At 41.3% G+C, this 20,696-nt stretch overlaps 1 protein-coding gene across 3 annotated transcripts; it reads right to left on the bottom strand.

Annotated features, from left to right (window-relative positions):
- Positions 1–10: 10 nt before the first annotated feature.
- rhbdf1b (rhomboid 5 homolog 1b (Drosophila)) lies at positions 11–19,556 on the bottom strand. Of its 3 annotated transcripts, XM_061756584.1 has the most exons (20): positions 19,243–19,556; positions 17,051–17,174; positions 16,428–16,558; positions 16,095–16,241; positions 11,464–11,692; positions 10,359–10,565; positions 9,064–9,186; positions 8,832–8,974; positions 8,320–8,559; positions 7,743–7,854; positions 7,585–7,659; positions 6,561–6,722; positions 6,072–6,172; positions 5,873–5,936; positions 5,235–5,329; positions 4,540–4,615; positions 3,924–4,024; positions 3,498–3,651; positions 2,091–2,314; positions 11–1,617 (listed from the first exon to the last, which is right to left on the bottom strand). In XM_061756584.1, the coding sequence occupies exons 2-20, from the start codon at positions 17,144–17,146 to the stop codon at positions 1,422–1,424; spliced, it is 2,676 nt and encodes an 891-aa protein (XP_061612568.1). In that variant the 5' UTR covers positions 17,147–17,174; positions 19,243–19,556; the 3' UTR covers positions 11–1,421. The 3 variants fall into 3 exon arrangements, with proteins under 3 accessions (XP_061612568.1, XP_061612569.1, XP_061612570.1); XM_061756585.1 differs by lacking the exon at positions 16,095–16,241 and having other exon boundaries at positions 13–1,617; positions 19,243–19,553; XM_061756586.1 differs by lacking the exons at positions 16,095–16,241; positions 16,428–16,558; positions 17,051–17,174; positions 19,243–19,556 and adding an exon at positions 14,462–15,029 and having other exon boundaries at positions 266–1,617.
- Positions 19,557–20,696: the final 1,140 nt, after the last annotated feature.

Raw genomic sequence — 20,696 nt, 5'->3', positions numbered from 1 at the left:
TTATGGACAATTTAGTCTTCAGTGAATGTAATCTCTCTGCATCTGACGAGAAGACTTTTCCGTTGTGAACTCTTGCAACGCAACATTCACTTTGGCTGGCCATGGTAAACATGGAACCATAATGTGCAGACAAAGAGTGATAGCTGCATCACATATTATGAAATTATAGCAGCACTATTGAATTCAAGAAAGAAAAGGCACATGAAACGAAGAACAAAGGACAAAAATGGAAAGCTTCCAGCATTTGGTAGTCTTTGTTTTTAAAAAAATACTTTTTGTTTAGTTGGAGTGCTGATTCTTTCTTCGCCAATCAACAGGCTGCAGTGTGTCTAGCACCACTTTTTAGATGCTTTATCGCTGCCAAAAGACAAGACTTCCCTTTGGGCCACTTTTGGCCAGTTCAAAAAGACCAAGAAAAGTCAACAGCTTTGGTGGAATTGAAATCATTGCACTAAAATGACATACTAATGTGAGCTTTGAATGAGCAGCAGATGTATTAGTATGTATTAGCTGTATGTATTAGTGTGTTTTGAATTTTTGTGTGAACTGTATTTGAATTTGTGTTTCGGTTGACACTGTGGGGAGCTAGTCATTTAACCACGAGTTGATTATAGTAATTGCAGTCGTGTAGAACTGCACTGCATTCTCCTTAGAGGTGTTTCTAATCATTTGAATTATTACCATTTAGTTATTTACTATTACGTATGTTATTATTGTTTGTCAGCAATATGCAATATCGTTTACATTTCACAAGTATGCAATCAGAAAGTGTAGACGTCACATGGGAGAATGAGGCACTTTAAGATTTTCATAACAGAACGGTCATCTCCTGAAGAAAGATTGGTGAAAAGAATATTCAGGCCAGGTGGCATTTTGTGATGCTCAAATTTGCCGCTAAGGGATGCTGTTGAGTCAGTGTAGCATTGGTGGTGGTGAAAATGATTGATATGGCAATGACTCAAATGTTGTTTCACTAACTTTGCTGAAGAGAATGTTTAACATGGGTCTGTTGTATACAGAAAAATACTCTTTATTGGAAAAATGTGTGCAACATGTCAATAATTACAATATTGGTACGTGACTTCTTCAGCATTTCAGCCTGTTGTTCGTCATTTTTGGAATGTGGAAGGAAAAGACAAAAAGGTTCAAACTGCTCATTACAAGCAATGTGAGTTCAAATAATGAAAACAGAAAATTGGAGTCATTGGCCAAAACCGTACAAATCAGTGAATCAGAGCATTTTAATCAAGTGCTTCAGCTCTTTTGGGTTCACTGCTTTTTCATGGTGGGACAGCACTTTGAGAAAATTGTCCCATTTTCCATTGGAACCTCCAGATGAAGTCGTCCTCTTCATTTCAACATGCTGCGGTGCAACCCGAGCGCCCACACACGCACGGTGCATCCAAAGCAGCCGACGTGGGTCAAAGGAGATTTGCGTTTAGGTCGTACTTGTCGCAGAGTTTGTCCGTGATGGGGATGCAGGTGAGGTACTCGCACCAGTCGCACTTGACGGGGTAAACGTAAAAGAGGATGCCCAGGGACGACAGCAGAGCTGTGAACACCAGCAGGAATACACAGATCTGCACCCTCTTGCGGTACATGTCGGAGCGTCCAAAGCTTGAACAACGCAAAATGGAAAATAAATACATACATACATAAAACGTATACACGGTTTATATACAAAAACTTGAAAAAAAAAAAAATAAAAAAATACAGTAAGTCAAACAATACAATACAAACAATATTTTAGTAAATATTGCACAATTATAGTGTAACGTAATTGAACGATCCCAAATAGATACTTTTGCACATCGCTGTAGTGTGAATATTACTGTATTTATCATTGTAGCTCTTTCACTCTGCATTATTTACATACTTCTGTTGATTAGTGTTTTTTTTTGCTATAGTACTAAGTTGGGTGACAAATGTTTGTGCGTTTTAACATATAATACTATTGTGATTCTGGTACATTTGGGGATTTTTATTTTTTTTTTCAACAGGTATGTACACTTTACCACTAGGATGTCAAGATGTGTCATGGAACGAGTTGATATCATTTTAATATCTATAATTGCAACAATCACACCAACCTGATGTATGGCAAGAAGGCAAAGGACAAGAAGAATCCTGAGACAAAACCACAAATGTGGGCAAAGTTGTCGATCCAGGGAAGCAGACCGAAGGAGAAGAAAAAGCCAGAGATGCCGAGCAGCTTTCCGAACGCTCGCCACGGCCTCTCGAGGATCTGCCAGCTCTGAAAGAGTTCCACGAAGAGACATGCCAAGATGCCGAACTGGCTGCCAGCAGGACCCACCTAAACGAAGGCGAGAGAGGTGCGGGACAAAGGCCGGAGAATTGAATGCAAATGTAAGGGAATACGGTATACAAAGGACGAAACTATTGCAACATTAGTCAATTCATTCCACCTATAGGAAGGGAAACAACATCCATCCATGCACATGTCCTCAATGGAATTGTGGATGAGTTGGAGCCTATCCCAGCTGACTTCAGATGAGAGCTCACTGGTCACCAACCAATCCCAGGGCACATTTAAACAAATAATCATTCACACTCACATTTACACCTATGGACTATATAGACAACATTAACATGTGTTTCTTTTTGAATGTGGGAGGGAGTACCTTGAAAAAACTGAAGATATGAAAAATTGTTTGAGGATTCATTCAATATCCTACTAATGTGCTGAATTGTCCCTGTCCTCATTAGTAAGACAATTCAGCGCAATAGTAGAACGGTAGTAGGGCATGCTTCAATAACTTACTAGTTACATACTAGTGAAGTTTCCCCTATTACTGCTTTCCACTATTGTATCCAACCAATCAATCAATCAATCAATCAGATTGTATTTATGTAGTACTTTTCATACATAAAAATGCAACGCAAAGTGCTGCACAGACAAAAACAAACAAAAAACCCCCAGACAATTAAAATAGTAGAAAATATACAAAAACTGCAAAATATCGACAAAAGTACTGTAGGCTATGTCAGTCATACCCAATTATGAACTGGGGGTTGATCCCAAAGGGTGACACACTGTAAAGCTCATTCGCATTCACTGAGCAACTGAATCACTGCTCTGTATTTAATACAAAATACATGTTAGAAAGAGGCGGCACGGTGGGCGACTGGTTAGAGCGTCTACCTCACAGTTCTGAGGACCGGGGTTCTATTCCTGGCCCCACCTGTGTGGAGTTTGCATGTCCTCCCCGTGCCTGTGTGGGTTTTCTCCAGGCACTCCGGCCTCCTCCCACATCCCAAAAACATGCATGCTAGGTTAATTGACAACTCTAAATTGTCCGTAGGAGTGAAGGTGAGTGCGAATGGTTGTTTCTTTGTATGTGCCCTGCGATTGGCTGCCAACCTGTACCCCGCCTCCTGCCCGAAGATAGCTGGGATAGGCTCCAGCACTCCCGCGACCCTTGTGTATTTATTAAAATGCATGACCCAGTACTTTAGCTCATATGTGGGTTCTGTACCTCCGCTCTGTAGGGCAGAAAAATGGCCGACGCCAAGTTGCCTGTAATGCCGCTGAGCATGTATATGATGGAGATCCGCAGCCAGCCGGTCAGCTTCTCCAGATCACGAAGCACTGTCATTTGGAACAACATTGACACCAGGCAGTGAAGGATCCTACAGAGAGACAACAGATTTTTTCTTTTTCTTTTCAATATTTGCATATCCGCAATCGGAGCACACTTGCCTATAAGAGGCCGTCAGGGACACATTGACTGAAACTTAAAATTGTATTCGCTCACACGCACAATTCAGTTGTGTGTGTGTGAGAGCGTTTCAGTGGTGTATAATCCTGATTTAAAAAGTCCCTGACGGTCCCTCATACTTCTCGGGGCATCTTTAAAAAGCGAGGCTTGTTCAGAGATGACCCAATGAGAGAGTCAGGTCACCCAGCATGAAGGAAGAGGGAGAGCCACAGTCGGGAAAACTGGTCTGGGACCTCTGGGTTGAGGAAAGGCAAGAGACCGCACACGTCATCCATGCACGCCACCTGGTGAAGAAAGAGTGATGGTGCTAATACTGATATGTCAGAATGTCCACATCATGCAACTGTGTATATGGAAAGCCATTTGTGCATTTATTCAATATCCTTAAAGATTAAGGTCAGTGTACTAGTACGCTCTAGTACTAGATGTTTGCTCTGCTCGAAGTGCAAAATGTCATAAAAGAAAAAAATTAAAAAATAAATAAAAACAGTAACTTCCAGTGGTAAATGTGTTTTTAAATGAATAAACGCTGCCAGAACCCTTTACCTTTTTAACATTGTCTTGGAATGAAAATCGTCTGATCATTATAGGGGTTCAGGGGTTACCATGGAAACTAAGGGCACCTTACAGTGTTATTACAAGCCAGTGCAGCATCAGAATTGCCATTTTAAAAAAAAGGTTAAATTACTAAAATGATGCTACATTAAAAGACAATTTAAAAAAAAAAGAATTTAGAATTTTGGCCGCAGGAGGAATTTTAAAACTAGTGTGCATTCGTGCGCGTGTGTGCGTAGCCTACCTGTGAGCAGAGAGTGGCTTCTTCATGGAAGTAGCCGTGCATGAAGTCACAGTACTCTCTGGAAGTGATTTCACATCTGCAAAATACAGTACACGACACCTTAATCCATATGTACATAGACGTTTTCGTTTCTGCTGACAATATATAATATATAATATAGAATATAATTAAGAAGCGTAATAAATACATGAATAATACAAAAAATGAAATGCATAGAATTATCATCCATGCATCCATCCATTTTCTGAGCCGCTCAGCCTCACAAGAGTCGCGGGAGTGCTGGAGCCTATCCCAGCTAAAAAAAAAAAAAAACATCAATATAAAAAAAGTAAATAATTACTTTTTACTATGGCTGCTCCTTGTCACATTCATAGCCATCCTAACATGGCATGCTGTGATATTTCACCCATTCATAGGACTACACAAAGGACACAAGAAACAAACAAAAAAACATAACAGCAATATGCTCAACTATTTCCAAATGCTAGACTATTTTAAAGCTAACACCTGCACAGTATACAGGGTGTCATACTATTGACGATTGTGAAAAAAACTCATTCAAGTCATTCACTCAACAAAGGTAGTGGTGGACTGACTTCCATATTTATGCATATAATTAATCAGTTCTATTAAATGCAGACATAAAAGCTACGTCCAAACGGTTATTGTGATCTTCAGTGACATAGGATCCTCACCGTCCTTTGGTTCCGATGCAGCAGGGCCGGCCCGTGATGGTACAATCTATGTGGGGGAGGTTGGTGTGGTTCACAAAACTGTACCGCGTGCAAACCTGCAGGTCACACATAGATGTAGACTACATTTTACTCCCTCTTGTGGTACATGAAAGAATATCTTTCACAGTACAGTTCAGTTGTATTTAACTTTGAAGTACAATCAATTTGCATTCCATCTTTGAGAAGTATTAGTTTTTCAACTTTGATTTTTGGTACAATTTTATGTACCCAAATATATGATATAATTTTAAGGAATAAAAGCTCTGTCAAATTTTTGGATGACCATTTAGGCCTACTGGACTACTGTACTTGAATATTGGTGATGACGGTGTTATTATTTCTTTAAGTGGCACTGGTAAAAAGTTTGAAAAACACTGCTCTAGACTCCTTTGGTGTGAATATAAATATTAGTGGTTATTTCATATGTGGCGTGTGATTGATCGGCAATCAGTCCAGAGTGTAATCAGGTGGGATTGGCTCCAGCTCATCTTCGTCACTAAACAGGATAACCAGCAGAAAATAGATGGGGAGCTCAAGGACGGATTATTCCTATTGAAATGATTTTGCACGTTGGTCTTTCAACATGTAATTCTACTCACTGGCCACTTGGTGATGTCTTCAGGCCACTCGTGAGGTGAAACAGAGGCAGGCTCCTGACATATTCTATGAAATAAATGGAGTGGGGAGAGTGAAACATCTTGGCACATTTCGTGCATTGCTAATACTTCTTAGGCAAAATAATAATAATAATCATAAATTACGCTGTTGACGATAACATACACACCAATTTGCGTTTACCTGGGATCCTGATGGCAGACTGCACCGTATTGTCGTAGTTTACCATTCAAATAAGGAGCACTGGGGTGCTGAGGCCATTTTACCCACAGTGCCAAGGTGGTCTAGAAGAGAGGAAATGATACTGGCTAGTATTATAGATAGTACTGTTAAATACAACAGTTAACAGTATGTTGAATCCGCAAATAATGGTTTGCCAGTGATTTTGTTTTATATATATATATATATACACTCAGTATTTATCATCATACATACACAATAAAACAGCTCGCAACTGTACGACATACATGATTGCAGTGGTTAAGAAAAAATATTTATTTAAACTTGTAACAAGTTTTGCTCTGAGCAACCAAACAGAGGATGTAATTGAGGGACAGTGCTTTGACCCTGTCAATATATCATATCATTGGACAAGTTTACCTAATGTATGCAAACAGAGCATTTGGTAAAATGAATATAGATTTTTCCTATATAGGGCGTAAGTGCACTCACCGAGCACTCCTCTTGTAAAGTCTGCAAACATCCCGAGCGATCGTTCCTCACGCAGCAGCCCGACTCTCTCTCTTTGGCCCTCTTCTCCTGCACCAGCTTGTGGATCTCTCCATCCTGACGCATGCACGGGGAAAACTTGGCTCCCAGATGGATCAGCGCCTCCTTGCAGAAACATGGAAACATGATGATGGCAAATATACTCCCGACACTAGCCATGAGATCAAATTAATGCATCCTATCCCAAATGACAATGCATTCTCTAATGCTAATAACTAATAAAAGATCTTAAGTTCCAAATAAATGACTGTCGATAAATAAAATGCTTTGTTAAGCAAAACCTTTCATCTGTTTGAAACATTGCTGTTCATCCAACTAACTATATATAAAGGAATCAGCATCCTACTACTACAACTAGTAGTGCTACTATTATTAAGGAAAAGGATTTGAGCGTTTGTTCACTAATGACGGTCCATGTACTTGTGCGCTCTATGTCCTCACGAGTAAGACAATTCAGCGCACTGTTACTAGTAATGTTTATTTCCACTGATGTGTCCAGTATTTATGCACACTAGTTGGAAAACTTTGGCATACTTGTAGGACAACTACATGTTACTAACGAGGCAAAACTGTCCGCTCTAATGAAGTACTAGATGTGAGTAGAATTTTACAATGTCACAAGTAGTACTAGTAGCATGCAGTTTTCAACTCGTGCACACTTTTGCATCACTAGTGTCGTGTAGTCATATTAGCGTGCGGAAGTATCTTACAAGTGAGGAAAAAGAATATACTAGTACATGGATCTTAAAGCTAGATATTGACTAAAGGATATTGACTACATGCTCAAATAATAGCTTGCCATATGACTATTAGTACTACTAGTACTGTTACTGCTACTAGTAGTAGTACAATACTGTATTGTATGTGCAGTATGTGTTTGTGTCTTTGTTTGTATGAGTCATGTTTCTACATTTTTACTGCACCATTAAAAAATAAGTAATTGGTTGAGAATTTTGCAATTACTCACTGAGCTTGGACCAATCCAGAAATTTTGTTGTTGCACAAATTTCACATTTTCGTACACACCCTTGTTCCGCAACACCTAAAAAGTCATTTAGAAGAATCATATTACTCTTACACACGGAATGTTTTTCCTGAGGGAAATTACACAAACATGTTACTGACCGAATCAACAGTTTCATGTTGTGAGAAGCCCACAGGAGCGATGCCGTGGATGGTGACAGCCAGGATGGTGATAAGTAAATGGACGAATGTGATCCAGTAGCTGAAGAAAGGCCTGGTGAGGAGAACATCAAGAGTATTTCTTATTACTTTTTCTCCGTACATTTGAAAACATTTGTTGATGACGACAAGACACGAGAGAGGCAAAGTAAAAGAGAGGTACCGTCAACTGCGATTGAGATTTCGATTGACCGATCGATTGAGATCTCGAGGTCTTATAAAGTGGTAAAAAAAACATGGGCAGCAGCAACATGGAGGGATTTGAACCAGGGAGAATTAAGCAAGACGGCAACAGCTTCGGCGAGCGAATATATTTCCCATCCACGGCCTTATTTAAGAGAATGTGTTTGATGTTGTTGGCTACGAGAATAAGTTGCGGCAAATGCTTTGGTAGTCCAAGCCTAAAAGGTCAAAATGGGTATTGTATATCCAGTAATTGACAGTAAAACCCATTGTTACTTTTGTACTTAAGTACATTCGAGAGTTTGTACTATTACCTATGAAAAGCTCTATTTCTTACCTGTGATCGTCCATGTCTTCAATCTGTCTCTTGACGAAGCTGTCGATGCGCTTTCGGTATGTCCGGTTGGTAAGACGGCCGACCATGCCGAGCCCGTAGGGCCTCTTCTCTCGGGCGAAGAACTTCTTCACGGGCACCGCGATCCTTTGCCCACGCTGCTGACTCACCACTTGATTCACTCGCACCTTGGGTTGGACGAGTGAGCCGTCTTTTGCTTTGCGCCATCCTCGCTCTAAAGGCCTGGAAAGAAGAGTTGCATCCATCCATCCATCCATCCATTTTCTATACTGATTATCCTATTCAGGTCGCAGGTGGGTGATTTAAAAGTCGGAACTGGAGAATATGCATGAATGAAAAGTGCACAAGTCCGGGTGTATGAAAAAGGGTTTATGCGCAAATGGCAGGATATGGATAGGATAGGCTCTGGCCATTGCTGAGACCTGAAACTGTCACTCATCACATTTTCCATGCTCATTCCACATGTTGTTTTATACCATTTACAATAAACTCACAGCATCAGGTGACTCCTCTCCAGTTCGTTCCTATCCAGCGCACTTCCGGTGAGCTCACCCTCATCCGGCTGCTGGCACGCAGTCTCCGATGCCGTCTCAAAAACCTCATCGGCGTAGCTGGAGAGCTCATCTGGCAGGCCCTCCTGAAGCACACGGCAACACAGGCAGACAAGTCTCACTTTCTGAAGAGTTTTGCTATGAGGAAGCATTTGTGTATGCAGAGGGTGCTCACTCCAGTGAAGAAAGATGTGTCAAGATCATCAGGGAAGTCTACAGTGTCATCCTCGAAGAAACTGGGGGGCAGGAAACTCCGCCTGCGATATCGCCCTGTGGCGCCTTCACCTAATGCACGGCCCTGTACAAATAAAAAGATAGTATATCCTTAAATGTGTGTGTGTTTGTCACTGTAATTTATGGTTGCATGGCAGCAGTGAACTGTGTCTCATGTGCGTGGGTGTGTGTTACTGGATTAGTGCTGCACTTCAGGAAAGTTCCTCTTTCCAGCACCTATATGAACATTCGCTGTGCATTACCGCGGACCATCTTCTCTGATGACACACTCAGTGACCATCAGTACAGCTCTTTAAACTATATGTGTGTGTTAAGGAAATAAGTCATCTGTGCTTTACTGTGAGCTGTATTTACTGTAAGATAAATATTTCTTACATAATAGGCCAATGTACACATACATTCACACATATTTAACACACTTTGTTTTCCCTAGGAAAAAGACAAACACAAAGAGAATATTCCTTGGATTAGTGGCATGGCGTTTAGACTGCAGAGTACCAGGCATGTATTTGAAGCAGGTTGTATGGGTGGAACTAGACCCTCTGCTTTGTGTTGATTGGTCGATAGAGATAATCGGTGACGACTCGATCAATAATAAAGCTGCTCCTAATTTATAACATGCCAAAAAACTAAAGAAGAATTGTGAATAGACACTGAATTTACATTTTTTTTCCAACGGAGCTTTCAGCATAAGTATGAAGCAATAGATAGAAACGGGGGAAAATCATCTCAACAATTACAAATAATAATGTTATCAAAACGCCACATAGGAAGGCCAGAGCCGAAATCTGAACCCTGAACCTAGAAACCAAAAAAAGTCCTAACTGCTAGGCCACCATTCTCAAAGCATTATATCAACATAATACAGTAATTAATTATTCATTCAATATGGTAAACGCAATATAATGGTAGTATTGCTCTTAATTAATATAATAATTAATGAATTAATATTACTAGCCAGCCAGCCAGCCATTTTCTGAGCCGCTTCTCCTCACTAGGGTCACGGGCGTGCTGGAGCCTATCCCAGCTGTCATCGGGCAGGAGGCGGGGTACGCCCTGAACTGGTTTAATATTACTAATTCATTAATATTATTTCTTATCAATTAATAATTAGTAATTGATGATTAATGATTACTATGAATAATTAATTGATATTATTGACCGTCCCTGCAAAAAGACAACTCGTTAAGAACAGACCAAGGGAGTGACCTGACTTGGGCGTATATCGTAAATCACCTTCATCAGTGCCGCGGCAGCTTTGAGGCTCATGATGGCAACGGACTCCCGCTTGCGTCGCCGTGGCAACCTGCTGAGGGCCGAGCGGGAGCTGGAAAAGGAGCACAGGGAGGCTGTGCAGGGGTTGGTGGTAGTCGGTGGGACACCGAAGCCGTCTCCCTCTTCCACCGTGCGGAAGGCGCGACCACGAGCCAGCGGATCCACAATCTGTGTGCGCACACGACAAATAGATTTACCTCCAGCCAGTCAACCCTCATGTAAGGTTCAATCGATTTAAGTGTTACCTAATGATCAACTATTACTTCAGTTAGCATTTATCCATACAGTATTTCCATGTTTTATGGTACAGTGGTACTTGATTCAGGAGTTTAATTTGTTCCGTGAGCACACTATTAATTGACATCACTTGTATCTCAAATCAACGTTCCCCATTGAAAGGAATGGAAATACCATTAATTCTTTCCAGTCCGCCCTGCAAAACGAACAACATTTTGTAACGTTGCTGCACTATTATCAGCTGTTTAAAGGTTTAAGGTTAAGGTTTAGGTATCGCAACATCGATACTGGTATCGTGTCTATGGCATTTCGCACGAGGTGTAAAACTGAAGCTAGCAGACTTTCATGGTTCAGAGTTATGTGGTTTCAAAGAATAAACAACATCTTTGTTTTAAGTTTAGTTTTACTGTAAACTTCAACTGGGAGGTGCAATACACAGCTTGAGGCAAAAACACTTGGCCTCATTTTTGAAGAGCTGTTCACTATTTGCCAAACTGCACACACGACACTCGGGGAGGGCCAAATAGACATCATAACGTCTTCTCATGAATCACTCTCTTAGGACACATGGTTAGAAAAAAAATACTCAATAGTACTCAATAGTAAAATATCGACCAAGCGCACAGCTCAAAACCCGAAACACTTGTAAGTTAGGGCAGTCGTAAATCAAGGCACCACTCTGCGTTTTCAAATCAATTACAACTGGCACTATAGGAATCATATATTTATGCAGTAGTAGTTGATGGGATTCTTTTTTTCTCCTACTTTCATGCCTTTAAAAAGCCCAACTGAAGCAGTAATAAAGCAAAAGGCCGAGGCTGTCACCTACCCTCTGTATGCCATAGTGATGGTGACAAGGGTGGTGGGGTGGGAGGTAGAGGGGAGGAGGGGTCTCAGTGCTGGCCAGGGAGAGGTTGTCCTGGCTGGGCAGCTCCATGCCCCTCATCACCTGAGCCTTTAGGCCCCCGTAGAGATGGCTGCAGTGCTGCAGGCTCTTCCTCCTCCATCGCTGGCCACTGTCGCTATCTTTGCCCACGCCAAACCAGTCCGCTGTACCCCTGAAAAGAAGACTTCAGTTAAAAGAAACATATATTTAGAGACTGAGAGAGAGAGAGAGCGAGAGAGAGAGAGAGAGAGAGAGTTCCAGTCAACCAACCACATTCATTCAAACTCATGTTAAATGGGGCTCAGCACACAGCTGCAACCATTTAAAGGGCCTCCGATTAACCCCAAATAACATTTTGCTGTTCTAATAGGCTTTTCCTGACATTGTTTGTTTTTTGTTTTGTTTGTTTGTTTTTGTTTTGTTTTGTTTTGTTTTCCGAGGAGAAGCCTGAAGGTTTTGTGCTAACATGCTAACACTGAATGGTATTTGGAACTGTTTATAATTCCCTGTATGACTAAGGCCCCAGATCCAGCTGGAGGAAAACAGCCCCAAAGCATGTTCCTTCACTGTAGCTATGGTGATGTTTTGGTCATGAGCAGCACTGTGTTTGTGACAAAGATACATTTTGGAATTAAGGCCAAAATGTTCAACCTTGGTTTCAAAATTGTGCAAAAGCACACTTAAAATCTCCCAAACACATGCTGGAAAATGTGTTATGGTCTGATGAAACCAAGATGGGAAATATTACTTCAGTTATCGTACGATTCCCTTTTAGTCAGACTGTTTGGAATAGATTAATCACCGAAACTGAGGTCCCATGTATATACTGTGTACCTATTTGTAGCTATCAACTCGGAGGCCATACTGGTGAAATGTTTGGAGAGAAGCAGACTCAGTAATAAACACTAAGACGGCATCATGAAGGACACCAGCTGGAGGAGCCTTTTAAAAACAGCGAGCGGGGTGTGTTGACCATAATTTGTCAAAAATACAGAATACAATAATGCACCATATTAATTCCTATAACACACACACTCATTGAATGAATGGCTGTTTTAGGATGGATTCGATTTGTTTGCAGGTGTTTAGATGACCAGGTATAGACACAAGCACCAACAAGTACACATTACACGTGATCCAAAATGGAATATGTACAAATGCCTATGAAAATGTATCACCCAGCAAAAGATAAATCAAGTGAAGTCTTAGTGTCCTCTGAGTACGGCTGGCACCAAAGACCGAATGTGTTTGTGTACATCCAAACAGGCAAAGAGCGATTAAAAATGTCGTGTCTCAACATCATAAGTGCTGACTTGCAATTGATTACTGAACGTTGTTTTGGGGTGCCACAAGTATTACGTGGCTTGTTAAACATGCCGACTCTGAAGTGGGAAGTGTTTGACACAGTTAAACAATATAAAGCCGATGAATGTTGGCCCTATAAAGGATCAACAAGGCTCGATACTGTCCTTATGTAAGACAGGGGCACAGGTTACGGCGCACAAATACTTAATAAAAAACAATAATTAAATTTGTAAAGGTACAAAGCATAGTTTGTATCTATTGTAAGTATCTAATGCGTCTTTGAGTTAGCTTTGCTGGTCACTGTGTGGAAACGGAGCCCATGGTGGCGACACAGAAATCAGGTAAGTGACTCTCTAAACTATGTGTTCCCCAATCAGTGTGTCGTGGCACAGTAATGTGCCATGAGAGATATTATCGGGTGTGCTGTGGGAATTTATACAATTTCACTTTTTTGGTCCAAAAATTATATATTTACAAGTAATATATCTTTGTTCAACAATATATGACAGTGACAGGCAGAACATTTAAATGCTTTTGTGAAAATGTTTATTTGGTAGTGCACGTGCCATGAGATTTTTTGGTAACGTAAAATATTTGCCTTGATTCAGTAACGGTTGTAAAACACTGCTCTACACCATCAGTGAACAAAGAACATGACCGGCATGCTGCTGGTTAATACACAAGCCACAATGAGAGTTTCATGAAATAAATTCACAAATAGCGACCTAGCCTGACTTACGGTATAGCGAATACACACGCTCATGACAATATGGAACAATATGGAACTCCTTGGTCCACAATATGGAACAAATGCAAATAAAGAGCTACAGTTAGCTTTATTTTCTACAACCTGTAGTGATGAAGAGCACTGGGAGGAATTCTGCGAATCAACAGTAAGCACCATGATGGATGCTGCCTACAACGCCGAGATTGCCAGCAGTCACCCATCCTTCGTACATCCGCATGGGTTGACTTTCATGTCACTCAAGCAGACCACACCCACCTTTTAAAGGCATGTGATTGTGTAGAGTATGTAAATAACATATACTGAAATTGAATTGCATATATGAAACTTTAAAATGTATATAAATATGCCATTAATAATTGGTCGCTACTTCTCTGATTTCATCTATTGCGGGGGTTTCATGGTGTGTAACCTTGCGATAAATTAAAAAGAAAGAAAAAAAAGAAAAACACATATACGTGCACCGAAAATATGACTACTTACTGCAGAAAGAGCTGCCTCACAGTTCTGAGGTCGTGGGTTCAAATCTCAGCTCCAGAGGAGTTTGCATGTTCTCCCTCTGTGATTCATTGAGTTTTTTTGTTTTTTTGGGGGGGGTACTGTGGCTTCCTCCCACACTCCCAAAACATGCGTTCTAGGTTAACTAAAGACTCTCAATTGTCCATAGATGTAAATGTGTGATTTTGTGACATTTGGGAACTAAACCATGTGTTTATTTCCCCAAATACCGTATTGAATAAAAGCAGTTTCACACAATATATGACCGATTTGAATAACCAAGCATGCTTTGCTAAAGATCTCATCCACTAGCCAAAGAAAGCTGCATGTTGAATCTGATCAACATTGCTGTCAAATGACTTCCCATTCAAGCCAATGCCAAAGCCTACTCACCTGTTGACGGAGCCCCAGTAAGGGTCCTGGCTGCGACTCATACCTGAGTGGGGGAGTGAATATGGAGCTTTGTCACCTCCATTACCAGCGTGGGTAACATGTTCTCCCAAAAACTACCCCTTCAAGTCAGATCCAATGAATCCAAACAGATCCACACAGACTATTCCATAGGGGATTTCCTGATATCCGGGAGAGAACTACCGTCCTTCCAGTGGGGATAATCACCACATGTCCGGACTCTGTGGGACTTCCACTGTCGGGCTCATCTAATCAAAGGGTTGAGAAAAGCTGGCCTCAGTAACGAGATGAGGAAGTCCCAGACGTCCAGCAGCTGGACTCGCCGTTTAGGTACGCAATGAGCAGGGCGATCCTAACAGCTCTGACCTTGTGTCAGCAGCACACACCAAAAGAGCTTTCTGTCTGCCTGAATGAGTGACAAAGACTGTGCGAATTTGCCAGCGGCTGCGGCTCGCCTCCCACTATTCACCCAAAAAGGATCAAACTTCCTGGGAAAACGAGACCAGTGTCTCTGTTCCTAGTCAAAGTCAATGTGCCTCCCTCTTTGGAGCCCCCACTTGAATGAAGTGTGTGTGTGTGTGTGTGTGTGTGTGTGTGCGTCTAAACATGAGTTCTGCCACTAACATACCAGAACTCCAGAACACAAGAAGATTAAAAGGAGGGTGAGAGGAATCACACATATTAACAGGGAGGAGAAGAAGAGGAGGGTGGGGACCGAGGCTTGCCTGGGCATGACACACGCTCACGCATAGACACAAGCGGCAAACACACGCACACGCACACGCACACACACACACACTTATACCAAACTATACAACTCACAAGATAATGGATTTATTTAAAGCAATTTTTCCTTGAAAATGACAACTTTATTATCTTGGAATATTTGCAACCTTGGTGACCTGGTAGCCTAGTGGTTAGCGTGTCTATTGAACAACTGGCTGTAAATCAACCGAAAACACCCATAAAATGTAAACAAAATTCATTAACCAGCTATGACGTGCTTATAACCTTGTGACATTACCACCAATCAGTGATGCGTGTATGGTGTATGTGTATGAGAACATTTCAGTAGTGTAAGGGAGCATTTCAGAGATGAATGCGAGTGCATCAGTAGTAACTGTGTGAGAGCCTTTTAGTAGTGTGTGTGAGAGCATTTCAGTAGCGTATACAATCATAAAAATCATTAGTATGTGTGAGAGCATTTCAGTAGCGTATACAATCATAAAAATCATTAGTATGTGTGAGAGGATTTCAGGGTGTGGGAGCATTTCTGTAGCATTTATGAGAGCGTTTTAGTAGAGGGTGTGAGAGCGTTTCAATTGTGTGTGCGAGAGGTAATCCTGAACTCTCATTGGCAGCCTCTCATATATTCTCTTCTTCTCTTACACAGACAGACTGTAAAAGGCTACTGCAATAACTTTAAGACATTAAGAACGCCCTTTGAAGCGAGTGTCTCAATGTCTAAACCACTACAGAGGCGTCGCTTTGAAGGGGCCCACATGCTCTAGTAATTGTATTATTAAGTTACCAATTATGGTCCCTGGCACTAACGGAAGTTCTAGTTGTACAACGCTATATAGCGCATGAGAAAAAAAAAATCAGATTTCTGTACCTGATAATCTGTTTCGGAATAGACGAGCGTCGTCGAGTCAGTATTTTAGGGGTGCAGGACCGCCTTCGGACGGTGGAAACGCTCCTGGGGCATCGTCGGCCTTTAGGGGGAATTGTGTTGACTCGCTCAAAGTGCACTTTTTTCTCACTGGACCCGTGGTGCCAAAAGAAGAGCGAACAGTGGAGGAAAAAAATCATGGGGAGAGAGCGTTGAAATGGCAGCAAGACAAGCGTTAAAGTTCAAGTTTTGCAGACTTTATTTGTGAAGAGGAGTTAATAAAAAGAGAGGAATAGGCAGTTAGGGAGGTTGCTTGGTTGTGTGTGTGTTTCTAACCCCTTGGATGATGTGAAGGAGGGCACTGTCTCCAGAGGAGGTCTGAGGTGGTTTTTGGATGTATCGAAGGCCCCCATGCAGGCCTGAAGGTTTGGTCCCGGCATGCTGACACTGCGCTGGCGTTTTAGTGGCTGCAACACACAAATCACCCTTAGCATGTTAGCACTGTATCAGTTGTCTTTAGAAATAGTACCTGATTACAAGGCAACATTCAAAAATTCACTCGCTCACTACACTCCGGAACGTTCGCAAACTCAGAGCCTTGTTGGAGTGTGGCGTTTGGTTATTCAGAGTGCCGGAGCGCGCTCCCGCCGCTATGAGGGGCCAGAGCGGCTGGAGCATCAGGCAGGACGAGATGTTTACAGGTAGAACTGACACATTCAATATGGTGGACGGACTGACGCTAATGGCCAACACGCTCGTTCGGAAATTCATAGTAAATGGAACTCGCTCTGCCTCTCTGAACACTGCACTCTAATAGTAGTAGAAATAGTTCAACAATGCAAGCCAAACCTCCAACTTATCCATCACAAATGTAAAACAACAAGTCACAGGCCTATTTAAAATGTCAGCAGGAATTTGCTTTTAGAATTGTAAGGTGCACATGGTAGATGTGCGTTTACCCCCTTGAGGATGGGTGTGTCTGCAGTTGTCAGCTGGATGATTGGGATGTCCAAGTGGGGCCAAGGTGGCTTCTTCCTGGTGCCTGGCTCATCCATGCTCTTCAGCACCACCTATGGCAGACAGCTAGAAAACAAAGCATGCATATAAAGCACTGATGCTCCAAAAAAAGAGATTTAACTGACTCTGAAAAGTCAAAAATGATCTCAGTCTCTCAGAGGGACGCAGCATTGTTGAAATATCTATGTTTTTTTTGGGGCATGATCACAGAGCCATCAAACGTTTTGTTGCAAACAGTCAACAGGATTGCAAGAAACTTTGCGGGAAAAAGATGCAAATTAACTGCCAAGGATTTAAAAATAATCAAGCGTAAAGCTACCAGGAACCCATTCTCTTCAAGTTCTGCCATATTTCAGAACTGCAAGCTACCTGGAATACCTCGAAGTACAAGGTGTTTTCAGTGTACAGACACATGACCAAGGTAAGAAAAGCTGAAAAAAGACCACCACTGAACTACACTTAAGCTGAAGCTGGGCCAAGAAATATCTAAAGAAAGATTTCTCAAAGGTTTTACGGACTGATGAAATGAGAGTGACTCTTGACGGACCAGATGGATGGGCCCCTGGCTGGATCACTAACGGGCACAGAGCTCCACTTCCACTCAGACGCCAGCAAAGTGGAGGTGGGATACTGCTATGGGCTGGTATTCTTAAAGATCAGCTGGTTGGACCTTTTCAGGTTGAAGATGGGCTCAAAATTAACTCCCAAACATACGGTCAGTTGTACAGTCACTTTTTTTCAGGCAGTGGTATAGGAAGAAGTGTGCATCTTTCAAAAAGACTGATTTTTATGGAGGACAATTCTCCATCACATGCATCCAAACACTCCTCTGCGTGGCTGGCCAGTAAAGGCTTGAAAGACAAAAATCTGATGACATGGTCCCCTTCCTCACCTGACCTGAACCCAATTGAGAACTTGTGGGCAGTTCTTCAACGGGAAAAGCTTGGAATACTTCAATATTATTATTGTATTACATTTGATGACTTTAAATTTTGGTACAGATTTTAGCAAGAATTATTGACGCTGATGCAAATGATTTGCTTTCGCGGGCCACATGAAATGATTTGGTGGGCCGGATGTGGCCCCCAGGCCTTGAGTTGGAGTGAAGGCTGTAGATTTCATAACTCACTTTAAGACTGCACCTTTCTTGGAACTGTATACAGACATTATGTTGACAGCGCATGTTATCCACTAATAATAATTAGTATTGACCTATGACAATATATATTCAAAAAATGAATAATAATTGATTAATGATCCCTTTAAACTTTGATGCCCTTTCACATTTACCATTGTAACAGAGTGGAAAAACAATCTATTCTACTGAGCGGCTTTCATTGTTCAGTAACACGTCATCGTGCCAACTTTATACATACATTCATCAGTATGGAAACATACTTGTGTATTTTGAAGAGAACAATAATCTTTCAGAAGAAAGATCTTTCAGAATCTTTCAGAATCATCTTGATTTGCCAAGTATGTCCAAAAAACACACAATGAATTTGTCTCCGGTAATTGGAGCCGCTCAAGTACGACAACAGACAGTCAATTGACAGAGAACACTTTTGAGACATAAAGACATTGAGAAAAACAATCACTGAGCAATAAAGGGTTGCTAGTTATCTGGTAATGCCGGTACATTTTTATTTTTATTTTTTTGACAATTGTGCAAAAAGATGTCCTCTAGCACTGAGAGCAGTTCGAATGATGATGAGATAATCAACTGTTTTTAAGTAAGGTGTAATCATGAGACATTTTCAATTTTGGTGGCGAAATTTCACTGTCACCCTTATTGACAACTAGTACCCGTGCCAACCCCTTAATATCAAACTTGAATTGAAATGAATATTTTTCAAACGAATTTGTAGGAACATAAATGATATGAATGATATGTCACCATCTAACCCAGCACATATTTTATACTTTTGTTGATTCCTTGCTACAATGAGTCATATTACATAGAAACTTGTTCTATTTTGTATTTTACATGGAAAGTCAAAGATAGTAAGTGAAACCCTCCCTACAAGTAGAACAACCTGCAAGTTGCAACCACATCCTTTTGCTCACAGCGCGACGGTGATGCTCCGAAACGCACAAGCCAAAATTCAAGCTTGAACACAGCGTGAACACTCACTTTGTCACTCAGTCTTCTCAACTCAACTCTCCATCGGGCTGAAGATGGGACACTGCGTCCTCCGAAATATCTCTTCTTTTCCCATCTTATTTCCAACACGCTTCCATCCATTTGTTATTCCATGATCTTCCTTTTTTTTTCATCTGTGGTGAGGTTTTCATGACAGGCAGATTAGAGGATGTAATCCGCGTGGCCCACGACATGCCTGCTGCGCTGGGCTCAAACCTCCAATTATACGGTGATGCTTTGGTGTGCGTTCAACAACAATCGAAAGGAAGTGACATCTTGTCACTCGCGAGGTAAACCAAAGTGAGTGTGGCTCACAGACTCACAATGGCAAGTCAATTGAGTCAGTTCACTCCCCTTGCAAAATAAAGCTGCTCTCTGCAATATATAAAAAAAAATTGGTTAGTATTTTCTAACATAACACAGCACTCGTGTCTTATTTATATTAACAATGTTGCGCTCTGTGACATTATTTCCCCGCCCACACTGCATAGCACTGAGTACACACCAGCTCACATCTGGGCCAGATGTGATGCGGGGGTGTGCGTGTGTGCGACTGTGTGCGTCTTTTTGTTCACCACCACAAACATTGAGTGTCAGTATGTTACTCATGTTGGTCGTCATAGATATTTCATCCATAAACTGTGCAACCTGGCATCATTTCATCTAATGCTTCTTGTAAGCATTAAAAAAATATATATACAGTATGTACAGTATAGTATCCAGGGTGATTTGCGCGCACCATTTTGTGAGGACGTACAGCATGACGATGGGATATCATAGTTCCGATTGACAGTGACTCGAGATGTGGTATTTGGAAATGTTACCATGAACAAAAGGTTTGTCTGCAACAAGCAGTCGCAGATAAAGCAGGTCAATTAAATTCAATTTAAAAAAAAGAAACAAAAAACAAAGGCTTTACTTTTATTTGATCATTTCTTCGACTCCGAGGGGCCAGTTCTTATTGTGAGGGCTCCTCACCCTCTTCCGCTGGGAAAACCGCTTAATTTTGAGCATTTGCCACAACCATATGGTGGACATACATTTAAAAATGATTGCATGTCTACCACCACCATATAAAAGTATCGTTTATGATTATTCACACCATTTTGCAAATTATTTACTTGCAAAGCAAACCAATTTACCTATTTAAAATCATAGGCTCAAACAGAACATGGATAAATCGTTACGACTGCAATTATTGCACTTTATTTTAATGATAGTTTGTTTTCCGATACAATCCTCTTTAAAGGAGTCTGGGCTTTTTAACTTTGCACATACAGTATCGTAATACGTCTATGCTATAAACAGGGTTTAGATAAATAGATAGATTGGTAGATAGCGAGATAGCTAGATACTGTAGAGTGTTAAAGTTGTTAAAATCTTTGCACGTAAGTGATTTTGTTATAATAAGTGAAATGAAAACGACGGACAAATCAAGCAGGCAA

Source organism: Phyllopteryx taeniolatus, chromosome 19 (genome assembly GCF_024500385.1).
Source record: "Phyllopteryx taeniolatus isolate TA_2022b chromosome 19, UOR_Ptae_1.2, whole genome shotgun sequence".
In the NCBI taxonomy this organism is placed as follows: Eukaryota; Metazoa; Chordata; class Actinopteri; order Syngnathiformes; family Syngnathidae; genus Phyllopteryx; species Phyllopteryx taeniolatus.
The sequence above is the reverse complement of the archived record's forward strand: the minus strand, read 5'-3'. Positions and strand labels throughout refer to the sequence as shown.

Excerpts from the sequence above, each read along its gene's own strand:
- rhbdf1b (XM_061756584.1), bottom strand. The coding sequence starts at position 17,146 with ATGGATGAGCCAGGCACCAGGAAGAAGCCACCTTGGCCCCACTTGGAC. Across the intron at positions 10,566-11,463 it reads ATCACTATGGCATACAGAGG|ATTGTGGATCCGCTGGCTCG; the intron begins GTAGGTGACAGC and ends GTGCGCACACAG. Across the intron at positions 6,723-7,584 it reads TCTGGATTGGTCCAAGCTCA|GAGGCGCTGATCCATCTGGG; the intron begins GTGAGTAATTGC and ends TGTTTCTGCAAG.